At 41.3% G+C, this 20,674-nt stretch overlaps 1 protein-coding gene across 1 annotated transcript in view; it reads left to right on the top strand.

Annotated features, from left to right (window-relative positions):
* The window catches only part of LOC124606812 (membrane-bound alkaline phosphatase-like), a 146,158-nt gene that overhangs the window by 81,472 nt on the left and 44,012 nt on the right, over positions 1 to 20,674 (top strand). The window contains exons 5-7 of the mRNA XM_047138880.1: positions 1,477 to 1,674; positions 11,848 to 12,046; positions 14,444 to 14,575. Coding sequence (XP_046994836.1) covers positions 1,477 to 1,674; positions 11,848 to 12,046; positions 14,444 to 14,575 — 529 coding nt within the window. The remainder of the gene's footprint in view (positions 1 to 1,476; positions 1,675 to 11,847; positions 12,047 to 14,443; positions 14,576 to 20,674) is intronic.

The following is a 20,674-nucleotide window of genomic DNA, read 5'->3' as shown; positions in this document are numbered from 1 at the left end:
AGAAATCAGCGCCAGGTAACAACAGTCCTATGGACAAGTTGGAGCGAATGACCGTATGCGTACCTTTGCCCGAAAACGTTTGTCTTTTCTTTGTCCGGTTTTAATACTGAACGTGTAGGTTTATTTAACGTATTTAATTTATAGCTCGCTATTTCACAAAGATTGATTCAGAATTAATAAAACTTGTTCAGCTTCGTGTTACAGAAGGTACAAGGGAAAACGTCTTCCATGACATTGTCTTCTAAAACGTTAGAGAGCAAAGAAGCAAAGAGAAAACGGATCTTTCATTATAAATGCAGCAAAAAGGCTGGACTATAATAAACGTAGATTACATGAAAGACTTAAAGCAGACCAGTACTCAAGCGAGCAACAGCTACGTTCAGTAAAAAGGCAAATTACCAAAAATCTTCGATTAATACCCAAAATCTCTACTGGCGTCACTAGCACGGTGAGGGAGCGCTTCAAGAGTGTACTTGCTGAGAGACAGGAGACTGAGTTGGCGGAACACTGTATCAGTCTGGATTGTTCTGTGGCATTACGTTTAAACACTTCCACATTTTTATATATCAGTGTGCCGAAAGATGCCGCAAGCCACCCATATACAAAATAAACGCCTAGTATCTGGTGAATACGTCGCTCTGTCATCGTTCGTCGTGACTTAAGTTTGATAGAACCGATAAAATCAGTATCAAGAGGATAATGGGGTTCAGTAAAGCACAAATGGTACTTTCTTCATTATCTCTGAAACTTTGCAGTCTAAATAGAGGTTTTCGCTCCATCGAGCCTATAATAAAGATGAAACAGGAATACAGACCGTACCGGGAAAACTGCGGAAAAGTGTGGCAAGAGAAGGCCAAATAATAATAAAAATAATAATACCATGTGTTTCTTTGACTTACAACGTTTTGTACTTAAATTAGTGATCTGCTGGCGTCATGTTTTGGCCATTAATACGCTCACGAAGATGGATGCATTGCTGTTGAAGATGATTGCGATGATTTATGTAGTAAAAGATTGTACAAGTTAATAATGGGAGCACCTGTAATTCTCCTGGAGTCTGTTATAATTGTAATATTTTTTTGGTGGAATTTTGCCTTACAACAACAGGATGTTTATCCTAGGCCTTGGATAAAGATCCATTTTCTTCATTCGTAACATTTTTTTTTAAATATAAGTTTAATATTTCATACGAGAACTCTTGAAACAATGTAGTATGTAAAGTATGATCCTAGTTGTATTGTGTACAATTTGCGTTGTCTTGTAACAATAAAAACAGAAGGGAAACATAGAAAACTCTTTAAGTGCGCACCTTTGCCCCCTCCTACCCCACAGGAAAGTCCAACGCCAAGTGGATTATTCTGTGCAGCTTTTGCAATGTTTATGGATTCTGCTTCACACAGGCACCGTGGCATCATATAACCACATGTCTGTACTGTGTTTTTATACGTAACTGACGTCGTCATATGTGGCCCTCAGGACGCGGGTAAGGCCACGGGTGTGGTGACCACCGCGCGCATCACACACGCGTCACCGGCTGGAGCGTACGCCCACATCGCGGACAGGGACTGGGAGTGCGACGCCGACATCCTGGACTCCGGAGCGACTACCGACACCGAGGTGTGCCCAGACATCGCCCTCCAGCTGGTCACCTGGGAGACAGGACGCAATTTCAAGGTACGCTACGGAAACATCTCCCCAGTTCCTGTCCCACTATGAATGTCGAGGTCGAAGAGAAGGTTTCAGAATTTGACAATAAAACACTGAATTTTAAAGTCAAGAACGCCTTTATTATTCGATGATTACCCGTTCTTAGGTAAATTCGTGTTGCCCCATATGTTACGAATCACCTGTTTCCGCTCCTGCAGTAGACTTCAGAAATATAACAAACAGCCCTCTTAACTTAACTGAATCTTTGTTTTAGGTCACAAATTTCTTTAATTTTGAGAAATTGGAGCATTGAGAGGATACCCCCTGGTGAATATGAAATTTCTTAGTTAATATCACTTATATCACCTACGTGGTTTGGCTAATATTATGTTAAAAGGTGATATTTTGAGGGTTTCATGCATCAGTTCGTACAAACAGAAGCTTTAGAGAAACGGTCGTCCGACTGTTGTCTTTGTGTCTGTCCGACTGTTAAAAACCCTTTTCCTCAGGAACGGGTAGACGTATCAAGCCCAAATTTGTGACACGTCCTAAGCTCTACAGTCCCTGGGTGGTGTAAAATATGGAAGCTTCTAAGTGAATGCAATGAAAAGTTACGACCATTTATGTTACATATTTCGATACTCCCAAATCACTCATCGAAATCTATAGGGGACTTCTCATTGACCTAGAATCATAAAGTTTGGCAATATGCTAGTTTGCACATTACAAGTAAAAGACAAAATTAGAAAATTGTTGATCTGTCATAATATCAAACGAAAACGAAATTTCTTAGTCATTTGTTATCCGTCTGTCTATCTGTCTGTCCGTCCTACTGTTAAGATCCCCTTTCCTCAAGAACGGATAGACTAATCAAGTTGAAATTTATCTCCAATATTATGGTCTATGGTCCCTTGGCGGTGTAAAATAGTTAAGCAGTCAAAGATACGACCATGTACGTCACATATTTTGATGCTTGATGCTCATCGAAATTTTAGGGTACTTCTCTCTGACATAGAATCATGAAATTTGGCAAGAAGCTAGGTGTCGCAGTAAAAGAAAAGAAAAAAAATCCGAAAATTGACAATCTGTATTAATATCGTATCAAACTCCTTGTGTTTCATGAACCGATATCTTGCAACCATCGATATCGAAATTCTTGATATAAGTAATTAAATAGAGCACCAGTCCTACTTGCACTTGACCAATTTTTTAAAATATTCTCGGTCAGTTCAAGTCAGAGTTTTCTCGGTGCTGGTCCAAAAGAGTTGCGCATTAAATATCAATTATTATTTTAATGCCTATATCAGAAGCACAGAAAGAAATCAATAGGATAATCAAATACTACGTTTTCGATACTGCGCGGACAATGCCGAGAACGAAATTTCGTATTTGCTTTTGAAATTTGCCTCATAGATCTGTCATAGTTCAGTTTCTGAATAAAGAAGACTGTACTTTTTCTCTGATATTCAAGGTTAACTTATTTCTGATATACGTTTGATATTTATCACATATAGGAAGCACAATTTCTAAACGTTCTCTCCTGAGATAGCGATCTGGAAGTTCCATCACGTGCATCATCTAATGAAAAGCACGTTATATTCTGAAATCAACGTCTGATTTATTGACTGTTAATAAGCATGGACAAGATTGCTAGCAAAACTGCACAAGTCTTGAATGAACATCATTTAAGGTCACAAAAGGTGTCAGATATGAAATTTAATGACGCGATAGTTTCATCTGTACCATTTTAATCGAAATACACACAAGATAATTAGTTTGAAATAACATATGAAAACCTGTTGCAGAGACTAAAATGACTACCGGCTTGCTTCATTATGAAAATCTGCCACGAGAAAGGTGGTAGTACTCACTTTGAATGTTTTATTATCTCTTTCCTATATTCTGTCGTATCTTGGGGTTAAAATTTGTAACCTGACCTAAAGTACTCCATACAGCCAAGAAATATTAACTGCTTGAAATTCATTATATATTTAAACTAACGTATTGTTCAACAGAGTGAGCACTTGTTTCATGATTTTGAAGTATCAGCTCGCAATATAATCATGAAACCGAATTGGAAGAGGCCAGTATCGTGTTGGAAGTGCGGAGTTTATAGGACAGCGTAATTAAGGAGTCTATCGAAAAAAATGATACCAGAAAAACTAACAAACAAGAGTGGTAGGTGTGGTGAAGTCGCATTTACGATGTCCGCACTCCTTCGGGTGCGTGCTGCTAACGGTTTGCGTGATGAGTGATGGGAAGTGAACACGACCGATCATGAGTCGGATATATGTAGCAAATCCCACTGTTCGTTCATAATGAAGTGAGCTGCAATTTAAGTCTAGCTATTAGATCCTACTTCTGAAATCCCTATGTATTACGGTAAAATGGCGCGTATTATAAAAACGACTGAAATTTCTTACGATTTAAAAACTCGAATACGGGGCTTTTGCGTTTCTCGGGCCTGTGCTCTGCCAACTGAGCTGCCCAAGCACGAAGCAGGCCCCTCCTCACATGTGCACTTCCGTCAGTACATCATCTCCTACCTATGTAACTTCACAGTTCTCCTGCAAAACTTGTGGGACTACCACTCCTGGAAGAAACGATATAACCGAGACATTATGGATAAAATGACTGTAAACGTCTTTGCTGCTCGTTTCACACTCAGCTATTTAAGCTGTGCTCTGAGGTCCCATCCTAACCACCACCTTTAGCTCGCGAAACATTCTGAAAAGCAAATACTTGTGACAACGATTAAGCACGAGTGAGTCTCATTGGCTGTATCCCGATTGTCTACGGTCTACAGTAACGAACTGCCGATAGCACACGCAATGGAAGAGCAGCGAAAGTGCACTTTTGCAGAGGTTTCGATTTAAACAAAGCTCAGGATTCGGCTCTCTGTTTATTGAGATCTCTCCGGTCACTACATCAGCCACAGCCGGGAAACGCAGGGGGAATGTGCGTTTCACGGATTATCAAGTCGTGGCTTTGAAAACAGAAGAGCATCAAAGGCCGTAGTGGACATCGGGAGCCAAACTCGGCTATGAACAGCGACGCGAGACCAGCAATACTCCACCGTCTGGTCCAGGGGAGGGGTGGGGGTGGAGGGGGGGGGGGGGAGGGTGGACTCTAAGCACTATGGGACTTAACATCTGAGGTCATCAGTCCCCTAGACTTAGAACTACTTAAAACTAACTAACCTAAGGACATCACACACCATGCCCGAGGCAGGATTCGAACCCGCGACCGCAGCAGCAGCAGCAGCGCCTAGAACCGCTCGGCCACAGCGGCCGGGCTTCTGATTGAAGATCAGGCAGCGAGTACACGTAGCAGATCATCTCACAGCACCAGAGGAAGAAGCGTGGGTCGCCCGTCGAAATATTCTACATAAAATGGAAACAACAGTTCGGCAAAACACCCGCAAGCACAGCATTAACCACCACACAGCGCTTGATACTATATTTTAATGTAGTTCCTTCCAAATGCGGGTACAAACTAGCGTTTTCTTGGAGTAACAGGTTTTTTTTTAATTCACTGACCTCAACTGAAAAACTATTTATAACTTCCCGGGTAATCGTAAATCCGAAGAATCTACTACACAATTACATGGCCGATTCTGAACTACATTAACACTGTTTGTGTCCTCAATTTACCTATTTCATGTTCCACATGGATACTTTCATACTTTACAGTGCAGTTCGTACGACTGAGAATGGGACTAGTGTACTCCATTTTGAGAATTTCCACCTGTAATTCTGTTATGTTTAAAACCCGTCAGCAATCCGTAAAGCACAATATTTGTTTCCTGCCTTAACCAACTGATAAACAGTATTTTATGAGGTGAAATCTGGTCTAAAATGAATCAAACGGCACTACCCAATCTTTACATCAGTACCAAACATATCTCATATTCTAACAAACTGTCTCAATATGTACAACATTGCTACACAAACCTTTACTGAAGTAAAACCCGGTAGCAGATTTGACTAACGCATTGAGTAGAATAGTAATACTTCTTGTGACAACGGAAATTAATTTCCAAACTGAAATTGCATAAGTTAAGCCCTTTCAGTCACAGGATCATGGAGGACATGACACTCCAAATATACCTCCCAAATAGCTTCTTCTTAAACGCACCACTCAATATTATCAGACATGAAATAAGGAAGGATTATGTAAGCTATCTATATTACAATAACTGAAGGGGACAGACGCAAAGCAGTATAATTACACTTCTTGTAGTTTCGAGAAAACTGGTTTCAGAATTATCTTGACATTAAGAAACGGAAATTCAAACTTTTGTTTGTGTTAGACATAAAAATACTTAGTAACATTTTCTGTTCGGATGTCGGATAACAGGTTAACATAAATGACCAGTTTTATAATACAATTCATTAAAGTCTGCATGCACTTTTATGCCTTTGCTGCCAGAACATTGTGAACTAAGAACAATATGATTTTTGTTTTCCTTGTAATGCTTTATTATTGTTTGTTATTAGTTCAGTTATCATAAAATTGCTGTTTGCAGCTAAAACAAACATTTATGTAATGCTACCTTGAAAACCATGATTTTTGAGTCTTAGAATTCTGAAACTAAATAAGAAGGAACACAGTTTAATTCATTATTCCATAACTGAAAATAGTGTCAGTCCCCTCTTCCCATGTGTCATAAAAACTTTTATTCAGACACTAGTTATGTACAACGTCAAAAATTGTATATCGCTACACGAACGTAACTATTTCGTGACAACTTGTAACGAACTTTATCTTTGTTCTCCATGGAGCACCACAGAGTGGAATTTCACATGTGTCCCTTCGTCACAACAATTTTACATACCTTATCATGCTGTAGATGCAGTTATCTCATTTGTAAATGATAATTAATTGAAAACCTCAGCTGCTGACAGGTGTTGTTGATATACCTCGATGTGGGAAAGCTGAAAATTTGTGCCCCGACCGGAATTCGAACACGGGATCTCCTGCTTACATGGCAGACGCTCTGTCCATCTGAGCCATCGACAGAGATGAATAGCGCGACTGCAGGGACTTATCCCTTGCACGCTTCCCGTGAGACCCACATTCTCAACTGCCCATAACCTACATACGTAATGTACCTAATAGATATTTGCCCATCCACTCATTACCCGCGCACACTAAGGTGACGATTCCCGTAAGAGTTCGAGCAACCTGTGCGCATTCGCACAGACGAAGGTCAATGGACGGGTTGCCTTTAACTATACAGGGTGTTACAAAAAGGTACGGCCAAACTTTCAGGAAACATTCCTCACACACAAATAAAGAAAAGGTGTTATGTGGACATGTGTCCGGAAACGCTTAATTTCCATGTTAGAGCTCATTTTAGTTTCGTCAGTATACACTGTACTTCCTCGATTCACCGCCATGATTTCATACGGGATACTCTACCTGTGCTGCTAGAACATGTGCCTTTACAAGTACGACAAACATGTGGTTCATGCACGATGGAGCTCCTGCACATTTCAGTCGAAGTGATCGAACGCTTCTCAACAACAGATTCGGTGACCGACGGATTGGTAGAGGCGGACCAATTTCATGGCCTCCACGCTCTCCTGACCTCAACCTTTTTGACTCTCATCCATGGGGGCATTTGAAAGATCTTGTCTATGCAACTCCGGTACCAAATGTAGAGATTCTTCGTGCTCGTATTGTGGACGGCTGTGATACAGTACGCTATTCTCCAGGGCTGCATCAGCGCATCAGGGATTCCATGCGACGGAGGGTGGATGCATGTATCGTCGTTAACGGAGGACATTTTGAACATTTCCTGTAACAAAGTGTTTGAAGTCACGCTGGTACGTTCTGTTGCTGCGTGTTTCCATTCCATGATTAATGTGATTTGAAAAGAAGTAATAAAATGAGCTCTAACATGGAAAGTAACATAACATATTTTCTTTCTTTGTGTGTGAGGAATGTTTCCTGAAAGTTTGGCCGTACCTTTTTGTAACACCCTGTATATGAAGATAGTAACTGCTCTCGAAACCATTGATGACTGTACAGCTGCTCTAAAATAAATGATCTATTAGGTATAATATCAGACTAGCTTATACAGTGAGGGGTAATGGAAAGGGTAGAACAGCATCTCACACTTTTTTTCCGTCATGGATTTGTCGCCACCTCCAAAATTTGAAAAGAACACACAACTACTTCTTGATAGCCTTAGTCAAATGAGTGCTGTTTCTATCAAGAAAACAGTGGAAGAGACTATGGTGTGCAAGAAGGTGACACTGACATAGCTGCAGCCTTAGATGAACCATGGCAGAAAAGTGGTCACTTGTCGTTGAGTTGAATACTATGTTGCAGTTCCTGTGTTATTTCGATTTTCGATGCAAAGTTCCTTTGGACTCGTACGCGTATACACAATCGATATACGAGTACAGCTTGTAGACACATGGTTGACGACATATCAAAGTTTTGGTCTTGCCTTGAGTCGTGCACGCATAGCCAATTGGTAAGGTGGCTACTCGCGGTAAGTGCGAAATTCGGGTTCGAGTCCCGGTTCGGAACGAAGTTTCATTTTCGTCATTCCATTATACAGCTGATGGTTGTCCATATTCGCAACTGCGAATACATTTAATGTGTCTAATAAAAGAAAGTTGATGGACATATAATGTTTGATAAACTACTGACATGGCTGAAAAGGAAGAACCAGAGTCATGCTTCCTTTCAGAATATTTTTAGTACAAAGGTGGTATGGAATGAGTGCGATTGTCAGAATCTTCCGAAGGTCAAAAGAGAATTATGGTGTCCATTATGTGATGTACCTTGCAGATAGAGAGTCGAAAGGGATTGCAAATGTGTTGGAAAATGTGACATACGAAATTACCGTAAAAATTGAAAACTAGACTGTTTTCGATAGTACAAATGAGGCTGGGCACACGTATACATAAACTATTAAAAGGTATGAAAGGGAAAAGCCCAGTGATGGCAATCTTCAGGGTAGTCGTGGTCGTCTCACTAAGGAGAAGAAGGATAAACAGCAGTTCTATTATGGTTTAGCCATGAGAAGGAATCAGGGTGACACAGAGGCAACGAGAAAAGCAGTTTGGGGCTACCTTCTTGCAGAAAGCTTCTACCGATTACAGTCCACAGCAAGGGCTTTGTCAAAGTAAAGTAGATTCGTAGTGTGGATAAAGGTAAGCACTTGCAAGTGGTGAAGTTTATGTTTAGCATCACTCCCTGCCATTTATAGTGTTAGAAGCCTATACACAGAGACCTAAGTGACAGTAAACAATTGTCAATGTGCTCACGTGGGAAGACACATATTATAAATGGATGTTTCAGCCACCTGATATGGAAACTCCTATCGTAAACATTGTTTCTTGGATTCTAAACTATGAGGTTACGTGTGTTAGATGCTGTCATTTGTTTCGGTCATGACGCAGTTAGCAGATGTTTAGTTCTACAGCTGGTAGGAATGTACGCTCGGCTCAGTGTGACAGACACTAGTGACAATTGACTCCCTGAGAGCAACTATAACGGTAAGAATAACGAGCAGAAACAAGAAATGGCGGAGAGAAATGAGGAACATGTAAACCTACAAGATTATGCAGCTGTGAAGTATTAGGAACCACACAGGAGAGACATAGATCAAATACAATTTTGAATTGAAATGCAGCTGTCAAGTATTAGGAACCACACAGGTGAGACATAGATAAAATACAATTTTGAATTGAATTTCCCGAGAGATACAGTTACCGGTCGGAAATTTCAAAAGAACCACCCCAGTATTTGTGTGAAGTGATTTAGGGAAAATACAGAATACTTCAATTTGGATTCTCAATGGGAGATTTGAGCCACCGTCCGCCACAGTAAGTTTCTGGGACCTTACTCCGCGCCACGTCACTCGCTAACAATGAGAAACCGGTAGTGTGACCTTCTGTAAGACATCCAGCAGCTATATTTAATTACGCGCTGCAAAGAGCAGAAATTGTGGATGATGGATTTATCGAGGGCGCTGAGTAGCTGAGATGTTTAAAGACTGGGCTGAAAATTAGAACACAGAGTACGCTCTCAAGACGTTCTAATTACAAACGTATGTGTAAATCAAGGTAGTTGATTTACTGACGTTTATTTAAAACAAGAACATGCAACACTTGAGCGAACTTTTTAACGAAACTTCTAGTTTACTTCTTACAAAATACAGTGCGTCCATAATTAAAGTTCCATATTCATAACACTGTAGAAAAACAACCACCGCTCAGAATGACTTAACATTTGAGCAACATATTATTGATTCAGGGGGGAAACGTAATGGACCAAAAAAAATTGAACGAATATTTCATTAATAAAGGCGGTTTAAGCATCTTTTGTTCCATGACGGTTGCCCCCTGAATCAATAATATGCTGCTCAAATGTGAAGTCATTCTGAGCAATGGTTGTTTTTCTACAGCGTTTTGAAACTGGAACTTTAATTATGGACGCATTGTATTTCGTAAGAAGTAAACTAGAATTTTCTTAACATACATGAAGTCGCTTAGAAAAGATAGATGAATCGCAAAACGACGCAACGGTTTGAGTACCACGTTGCACCACGCGTACTGTTCAATATTCATGACTACCCTAGTTAGGCAATGAACAGTTGGAATACTGTTAGCAAGGCAAGTCCATCTGCCACGAAAAGATCGTATCAAATCCGATGGAAACATTGGTTTTTAATTGCTCTGTGGCCTAAAATTGCATAAAAAGCAAAATGACATCCGTTTTTAATTGTCCTGGGGCCAAAAACCGCGATAAAAATGACATCGGTTTCTAACTCTCGTGATACTGGCGCAAGACATTTCCATTATGCTGGCCAAGTTTTCTGCCACAAGATGAAATCGAGAAACAGAATGTTCGACAACAGATCTAAGTCTCTTGGGGGCCACGTCCATAATGCATTGCCCGATGCTTTCCTTCAGTTCAGCAACATTCGTAATTGAAGCACTGAACACAGCATCGTTCAGATAACCACACAGCCAGAAGTCAGAGGGGTTAAGATCAGGTGATCTGAACGGTCAGGCTGCAGGGAAATGACAGCTGATACTTCTAACACTTCCAAAATGCCTCTGCAGCAGACACGTGTCACTACATAAAAATGATCCTAGCGATACATCAGCGCTATTGAACGAGTGATATGACGCTGTTGCGCAAAAAACTCTCACAGCGTTTACCAGTGACGGTACAAGAGACAGAACTAGCAGGACTCCTTACAAAATACGACCCTACGATAAACGATGCCGTCAATCCGCGCCACAGTCGCCGTTGCAAAATAAAGAGGTACCGCTTCATGTGCATGCGGAATTCTGTCGCCCATATTCTGCAATTCTGCATATTCACGTGTCTTTGTAAATGAGTTTCCTCTATCCAAAGAATGTTCCATGGCTATTCATTACCCTCTTCCACAAGAGCAAGATATTCCAGAACAAACGTTTGTCTTGCTAGCAAGAAGGAGCTCCCGAACATGGACGATTTTGTACGGATGGCAATGTAGGATATTATACAACGTGCTCTCAGGCGTGTCCAACGTTCGGGCAATTCCCCGTGCTGTGCATGTCTGCACACACCGCTTAACTCCTGCAGCAGTGGTGTGGCCAGGTCTTCGACAGACGTCGAATCAGCTGCCCTCTCCCTCTGCCACATTTTACTTCAATTGAAACTCTCCTCTCGAGTTCTCCAGTCATTTTCTCCAGACCATTGGCAGCCATCAGACCAATACCTTTCTTTATACCCTTGAGTGTCCGGAACTTCTGCAGAGCTACCGGAGACAGTCACCGTTTTCATAGCAGAGTTCACCGGCAACGCGCGATCCTTCACGGAGACAGTCAAGTTGGGCCTTTCGGACACATACCGACAAACAACCGTGCCCCACGCGTCTGTTGATGCGCATATTCTGACGCTTACAGCACTATCTATTGACCAAATTTTCGTTAAATTTGTTTTTGTTCCGTTACGTTTCCCCCAGTTTCAGTAATATGCTGTTCGACATAATTCTGAGATGTGGTGCTGTTTTTCTACAGGGATCTCAAAATGGTACTTTAATTATGGACACCTGTACCTACGGACGTACCTTAATTCAAAGCACGTAACTTTCGTCCTTTATATGAGTATAATGTTCAAATGGTACACTTCATTCCCTCCAGTGCTTTACTTAGCGTCTTTGCTGTACGTTCATGATTATTACAGGTGCTGTTGGGCGGAGGTCGCAGCAAATTCATTGGCAATGAAACGTCCGACGTCGCCGGCACTGTGGGCAGCAGACAAGACGGCAGGGACCTGATATCAGAGTGGCTGGACGACCACCAGCAGCGGGGCAACGCCAGCTACGTCTCGAACCTGGAGCAGCTCAGCAGAGTAGACATCGAAAAGACCGACTACGTGCTGGGTGAGACGACCCTCTGATGTGGTATCTGAGATCCCAATGCCTATATTACATCGGTTCAAAATGGTTCAAATGGCTCTGAGCACTATGGGACTCAACTGCTGAGGTCATTAGTCCCCTAGAACTTAGAACTAGTTAAACCTAACTAACCTAAGGACATCACAAACATCCATGCCCGAGGCAGGATTCGAACCTGCGACCGTAGCGTATTACATCGGTGATAAAGTGTCGTATAGTCAGAAGGAATCACACTTGCCATGATATCAAATCGCATTGTCGCTATGTCATTTTATGCTTGTTTCATTAAATCACTCTGTGAGTTCAAACTAGCGCTTTCCCTCTGCTTGCAGACAATTTCGAAAGAACAGACTCCACGCGGAATCTACCGAACTATGTAAATTGAAAAAGAAGGGGGGGGGGGGGGAATGAAAGGAAGGGGAAGGTATTGATTATGTCAGCTGCATAGGGACTTTACGCGAAATCAGCGGCGACAAGTGAAAATGTATGCCGGATTGGGATTCGAATTTGGGGTCTCCTGCTTATTAGCCAGTTTCGTTAACCCCTGCATCATCCGGACATGTCCGAAAGAGCAGACATCATGCAGTCATATAACAGATTCAGCTCGATGGGCAATGAACCGCCCACCTTCAGTGCGGATCCACATTTAAGTCCGATTTCCTGCGGGAACGAGGATGGACGGCAAGGACAAGGACTGTGGATATGTGGCGCTAGGTGGGAATGTGGGCCGGCAGAGAGGCGTGCCGAGACACTCCGCGTAGTTTCGATAAACACTGTGTCCCGGTTGACGCAGTGGTTAACGCAACAGCCTAGTAAGCAGAATATCACAGGTTCGAATCCCAGTCAGAAAAGCATATTCACTTTTCATCCCTCATTCAGCATAAAGTCCCGATGCAGCTGGAATTAGTAGTCCCTTTCCTTTTCTATCTCACCCTTCCACCTTCAATTTGCGCAACAGATTTCCATATCAAAGGTGAAATAATGTCAAAATGAAATAACCATTTGGGTTTACGACTGAACTTCGCTAGTCAGTGTTCGATGTATGACGAAAGATACGTTACTTGCTGGGTATCTCAGTATTTTCACAGTTGGTAGAAACGCAGGCTCCTTATGATCAAGATTTTTGCTTTTCTTTGTACGTTTTACAAAGCGACATACAATGACCAGTCGCATTAATGTGACCACGTATCAAAAGCCTGAATAATCAGCTGTTGCTGCGCGGGTCGCTGCGAGACGTACAAGAAAGAGTCAAACAGGTTCTAAATGGCTCTGAGCACTATGGACTTAACATCTGAGGTCATCAGTCCCCTAGAACTTAGAACTACTTAAACCTAACTAACCTAAGGACATCACACACATCCATGCCCGAGGCAGGATTCGAAACTGCGACCGTAGCAGTCACGCGGCTCCGGACTGAAGCGCCTAAAACCGCATGGCCACCACGGCCGCCTCAAACAGGTTCTGAAACGTACCCACACTGATGTGGATGTGGAGCCATTCCGTCTTAATAAATTAGCAGTATACAGGTCTGCACAACATACCAAGCGTTCAGCACGTGCCGTCCTCGCGTCTAACACTGATGGTGAAATGACAAACACCTTGGGTAAGTAATAAGGAAACCTAACCCAAAAGCTAAGTGTCGGGTGGTAATAATTATAGTCGAGCTGCTCAAGATGTTCAGTACGGGTTGTATTTATCATAAGGCAGCAAAACTTGGTAGACGTGCTAATGCAATAATGTGGAACAGATTAAAGCTGGACAAAAAATTTAGTTCCAATTTTCGCCGCCAGGTGCAAAACTGGCTCTGTGCAGCATCTCGTCGATGTCTCTTGTTCTGATATCGAACAAATTGTGTAAGCGGCGATTAACAATAAGATCAACTTCCGGCCTTTCTCACTTCTTTGACCTTTCCTGCCCAGGTCCTTTTCCCAATCCACTATTTGTGGGATCACTTCTATACGCATTTATTGCACTCACTGAGCTAGATTTGCATCTGGCGGCGAAATTTGGATCCAATTTTTTTCCAGTGTAAATCGGCTCCACGTTAATGCATTGGAATATCTACTACAGCCCACAACGGACCTCTGTGTGTAGTTGGCTGTAACCATAACCATCCGGTAGCTCAGACGCTCCGCAGCACCGAAACGACACACCTCCAGACAGTTGTGTCCCCACTTTAAAAATGGCCGTCTTGCTCTACGTAGTGAACGTTCTCGGAGATTTTTCTATGATCACTTTGAGTCATTAGGAATTACCGACTGTTTCCCATGTCAAGTGTGCACATCAACTATGGCTTCAAATTACTAATTTGCCTAAATTTCATTGTACCACTCATCTTGCCAATCAACTGATTGTAAACGCTGGTTTCTTCTAATGTTGCAGGCCTCTTTGCAGAGAGCCATATGGAGTACAACCTGGAGGCCCCGGACACACAGCCGAGACTCGTGGACATGACGAGGGCGGCCATACAAATTTTGCAGAAGGAACCCAATGGATATTTCTTATTCGTTGAAGGTTGTATCTCTGTCTATTTTTCCACGTCTGTAGTTAAAAATTCCGCATTACAGACGTTCCTCGTAATCTCACCCGGCGAAACATTCAAGTGCATATATGTCATATACTGAAACATAATGTGAAAATGGGTTTGCCGCATGTTCCACACACTTACGATAAACGCTAAGATTTGAAAGCATCTTTAGTTCAGAAACTATGTACTGTTAGTTTGAAGTGGTTTATGGGTATGTGCTTGCAAATTTAAGTGAATGTAACTGGTTATTTACTTCTGTTTTGTACACAAATTAGCGCTAGAATTAAAGACACCTACCTACTGTGAGCGGCAAACCGTTACAGCAGGTAGTAGGACGTACTGTACTATACAAACGAAGCGTTGAAAGACCATCCAACTCCATGTTCGCTTAATCGCCATTCGTAAAAAAACGGAATGGGAAAGAACTGTGTAAATTTCACGTACAGTTTGCTGAATGACGTCCGAGCTACGTTCAGCAGTGTGGAGCTCTCGTAAGGTTGATGAGGGGGGTCGAAGGGGTGTGTTGTATTGGTTGCCTGAAAAGTGACGTAAGTGAACAAATGGAAAGTGCAATTGAAGATTAGTGTTTAACGTCCCGTCGACGATGACATCATTACAGATGGATTGGGGAAATAAGTCGGCTCTTTCGAAGGAACGATCCCGGCAGTTGCCTTGAAGTTCTTGTTCAGATTCAGCAGCTTTTGTTCCACACTCTAACTGGGATTCCCTTCCCCCTTTTGTCTCAGTCTCCTCTTGGTGAGATCTTGTGTTTGTTCAGTGTGGAGATCCCTCAATCTGAGGTCTGTATGGATGCTTTCTGGCCAACGTTTCCTCGATCTCACAGCAACTTTGACTTTCAACAAACACTCGCTAATTATCATCGTTTCGTAATCTACCTGAAGTGGATATCCATAGCGTTGTACATGGCTTTCCGTATCTTCTCAAAGAGAGGGGACAATTCGAACCGCCTGTGAATCTCTCATGAGGTGTTACGCCGGATATCCACTGAAGCATTTTGTTTTTCATTACACCATATCTTTGCTGTGCTGCTTTCGTCGCTAGCTACAACAATACCAACTATCCGCCATTTTAGACATGTGTTGATAATGCAGTTTGTGATTTCGGAAGCGAATGAGCCGTTTACAGTGATTTATGTGTCAGTGGACGTGAAGAAATTTGTCTTCTGGTACATCTATACCGTCGGTCTTCATAGTGGCCGAATTATTTACATATGTTCGTAGGTATTCAGTCTTCTTTATATAGAGGCATTGTCCGGACAGTTCAAGGAGGTTCTTCTACGCTTCGACTTCATGCTAGAGATCGATCTTTTCTTCAGCAGCCATTAGAACATCATCATCATACAGATGTGACCGCAGTGATAATTGCTGAAGATCTCTAGGGATTCCGTGTATTTTTATGATTAAGAGAATGGTAGAGAGAGTAAATCCCTGATGGACTCCCTGCTGGAATAGGAAAGGCACCTGGTATCCCAGCAGAAGACAGTACTCGACTTTAAAAACTATTGTGGGGAGGACACACGCATTAAGTCAGTTCTTCAGGTGCCTCACACTTTCGGAGAGCAAACCACATGAGACCACATGGTATTTGGTCAATGACGTTAAAGATTTCAAGTAAAGCAAAGTGGAAATGCTTATACTTGGTCCAGTGTTTCTCAACAAGACAAGCGATCTAGGGAAATATGTATTCGCTACGTCTGGACGACTGGGTGGGAATTTTAACCGCCACCGTCCACAGAAAGAGCTATAGCGACTCCAAAACGGTGTAACGAACCATGACAATTGCTGACATCACGTGGTGAAGGTTATTGCCTTCCTTAACTATGGTGTCATTCTCAATCGGAGATGCCACATCTCATTTCTTGGGATCGTAATTGCTATTACAGCGAAACAGTCACTCACATCCAAGTATCTAGCCGGCCGTTAAAACGGAAAAGCCAGTCACACTGTATCCACAGAAATGCCATATTGGTCATGTTCAAAAGTATCCAAGAAATGCATATTATCTGTCACGTTCAAAATTATCTATATAAACATTAAGTGTAGGTCTGCTTAAATTCCTGGACCACTCCTCGTGTAAGGCACAATTAAATATCTTTACACAAAAAATATGTGTAAGTGTCATTAGCAAAGTACCAAAGTAAAAAATGTTATTCCTATGTGAAAATAGTCTCTACTGTTTGTCGACAAATCTTATTCCAGCTAAAACTGATAACAAGGTCAGAGGAACAATATGGTCATCCTTAGGTTGGTTTGTGGGATTAAAGGGACCGGACTGCAACGGTCATCCGTCCCGTCATCCTTAGGCTAGGGTATTATATTAACCTCTCAGTACAACAGTTGGTCAGCATCAGCTATCACAGTGAAAACTGCATGACTTTTCGGTAAAGTAGCATACTCAACAACAATAATACACATTCTTATAGTTAAGAAAGAATGGTTTCAACGCTTTCGGCTACCCACTTTCAAAGTTCCCCAGCAATTAACGTGACTCAATGCTGGGCTATTATTAACAGTCTCATAGTACGAAATGTTTGTTATCTCTTGCTGATAATGCTACTTTGTGCTACTAAACAGTAGAGACAACAAGGAACTCACCTTCCATACATCGTCATTTCACACTAAAATTGCAGCAGATTGCTCCATTCAATTAAAAGTTACAACAACACTGTAACGTATAGTTCTATATATTCCCATGTTACAGCAGTATTGTACAAAATTACGTAATACATCGACCTGTTACAGCAAAACTGTAACAAATTTTTGCCACGTGTTACAGCAAAATTGTAACAAATTGACCTATGCATCGACATGATGCAGCAACATTTTAACTGGTGACTGTATACATTGTCATGTAACAGCAATATTCTAATGTGTGCCCCATATTTCGAAATACTATAACCAAGTCATAACTAATTGTCCTGTATATCCATATGTTACAATGAAACTATAAAAAATATCCCTATGTGTGTCAGTGTAAACTGAAACTAGTTGGCCCCTACAACGTCATATTTCAGTAAAATCGTAACAAATTGCCCATACATAGCCAATTTCTGGCATAGTTGTAATAAATTGCCCCATGCTTCAGCATGGTTACACAAAATTATGTGTTGTGACACCATGGACAGGGTACTGAAATAAGCCACAAAATAAGTGTTTTGCTTGATGGAATAATTTGCAGTTGATTGGAACAAGTGACATATTGTGCAGTCAGTGACGAGTGGGATAACCTGTTACAATTCTGATGTGGAATTTTGTTGCAATTTTTCCTGTAACGTGATTATGTTTGGAGCAATTTATTACAGATTTGCTGTACATGTTGAGGAATGGGGCTATCTGTTACAATTTCGTTTGACGATTATCTGTTAACGAATTAAAAGTAGGGATATCCACTAGCTGACAACGACTACCAAGTTATAGTCTGCCAGTTTATTGTGACAAATAATATTTATGATTCAGTAACTGATATCCGTTCGCTCTAGGTTATGTTACATTTATAGTCACTATACATTCAGGGTAATGGTAGTTACTGTATTCGCTGACCATTATTGCCTAATACATTAGTATCTGGAGCAATGTCAGTCACTATATCAACTAAGCATTATTGCTCCAACAGCATACAGGGTAAATAAAGACAGCGACCATACGTAAACTAACCGTTATTGATCCAACCAGTTCTATCCAGAGTAATGGTAGCTACCATATAAACTGATCAACCTTGTCTGCAGCAGTATTTACCACGCATTAGTGATGTTTGGAGCAATTCGTTGCAGTGTAATATAAAAATTGTGATGTATGAGGCAGTTCGTTACCATTTTACTCTAACATGCATAAGGCAATTCGTAACAATTTTGCTGAAACGTAACAATGTATATGTTAATTTGGTACAATTTACACTGTAAAGTTGGCTAATCAGTCACAATATCACTGCAGCATTAAGCACTTTGAAACAACTTTGTAGTAGCATGATGATGTATTGGGCAATTTTTACCAATTTTACTGTAACATGATGATGTTTGAGTAAGTTTGTTACAATTTTTGCTGTAAGATGGGGCAATTTGTTACAATTTTATTGCCTCATTTTAATGGCAAGCAATAGTGGAACGTGATGTAGAAATTCATTTTAATGGCGGACGCAGTTCCAAGGAATGAAATGTGCTTCGTTTCAGTGTGGGAGACGTAGTATTATTGGAATGTGGCTTGTCGGGTCATGATAGTGACATCATAGACAAGAGGGTGTGGCTAGTGATGGCATCAGTAGTGAACGGACGTACGTAGTGTGACGTCACAAGCTTTCAAGGTCAGTCAAAGTGTTCTGGGGTCGCTGTAGCCCTATTGCTAGATTTCAGTGCCTCACCACTACACCACCTCACTCGGTAAGAAACAGAGGTATATGATAAGCAGTAGGTTCCTGTGACATTCAGAGGTGATGGACAGTAGCACTGCTAAATTACTTCATTTCAGCCCACGTAAATTCTTCATACTAGAATACATCGATGTAATGTTTGAATAGCAGCTCTGGTCGATTTTGTCATGCTATACCCAGTCACCAACTTGTACTAATGTATTACGTAACACATTATGCCAGGTTACCTCACCCTTCCTTCGTGTATCCATTCTCGGTAGTGAGCACAGCTACATCTGCTTGGCGGTGACGTTCGTACCATATCGTGATAATATACTTCCTGCAGATGTGTTGTCCAACTTTGCAATGCTGAGAGATATTCTGTAGCATGCCACGTCTATCCCCTGTTACAATGTGCAGTAGTTGACAGTAAACCTTGTTATCTCCTTGTTGTTGTTCAACTGTGAATGATGTTTCTGGGTACAGTTTACCCCAAAATGATATTTACTCACAGCACACGTTTGATATACTCCACGCAAACTGCCCAGTGCCTGATGGACTAGAAAATGGAGTGTTGCACGCTTCACTCACCTAGGACCTGGCTTCTGTCACATTTTTTGATATGGGGAGTCATCCCCATCCTGTAATTGACTGTCACTTCAACTGCCAGTACAATATCCGGCTTCGTTTCAGTCACGTAATACGGCGAACTTTTCCATTTGCTGTAGCGAAATTAACGCCCTGTGTTCAACACGACAGCAGTTTCTATTACAGGAATTAGGTGATTGGAATAATCAAGAATCGTGAGTTTCAGTCTGCTTCCGACATTTTTCAGTGCTCAAATGTTCTTTGCTACCTACGATCTCTCGGAACTATACTCTTTGTTGACATAAATCTTTGAAGAAATATACCAAAAAACTTTTGCGTCTAATATTATATTTGTCGACGTCAACGCTACTTTTAAAAATTTACGAACTTCCTTTGAGGGTGAAGGAAATATTCTGGAGGCCTATGATTCTAATCCCCAACTGGCTTCACAGATTTGAATTGGTTTCCCGAAATCTTCTAAGGAAAAATCCCACTATGGTTTCCTTGAACAGAACACCGCCGATTTCCTGTTTCATTCTTCCCAGTATCATTTGGTGGTTTCATCTCTAATGTTCTCCTCCTCGAAAGGGATATAAAACTCTTCCATGCCTTCCTTCTAGCAGGGAATTGTTGATAATCGTAATGTTTAACACATTGCATAAAGTACGTTCAAGAGTGAAAACTTAAGGTGTAAGGATAGAGCTACCTCCATCGTATTACACTGAACGCCTTATACTAAAAAAACACTATCATCCTCTTAACTTGTCTCAGATGTAGTGTTCTCCTTACTTTCGTATTCAAGATAGTCTGTCAAGCAGTGTGACCTAGCTAAGATTTTGGCTGTCTCCCGGAGCGCCTAATTTCAGTCTTGTGAACCAAAGAACGTTATTAACATTTTCAACATTACATTATTTATCGTATAACCCTTTGCTTAAATTTGATCGTTTGTTTACGTGACTGAATTTTAATTTGGTCGTCCCTTTTTCTTCTGAAGAGTTTAATAGATAAAGTTTTGGGTATTGTGCATGGCAACGAATCATTAATTACGCTCCACTGCTTACACTAAGTTATTATTTTTGTAATTTATGTTCTTCTCTAAACATACTGACAGCATTTACTGCTGGAAAATGAAATAT

The sequence above is a fragment of the Schistocerca americana genome, chromosome 3 (genome assembly GCF_021461395.2).
Source record: "Schistocerca americana isolate TAMUIC-IGC-003095 chromosome 3, iqSchAmer2.1, whole genome shotgun sequence".
NCBI classification, from domain to species: domain Eukaryota; kingdom Metazoa; phylum Arthropoda; class Insecta; order Orthoptera; family Acrididae; genus Schistocerca; species Schistocerca americana.
This window is presented reverse-complemented; position numbering and strand designations above follow the sequence as displayed.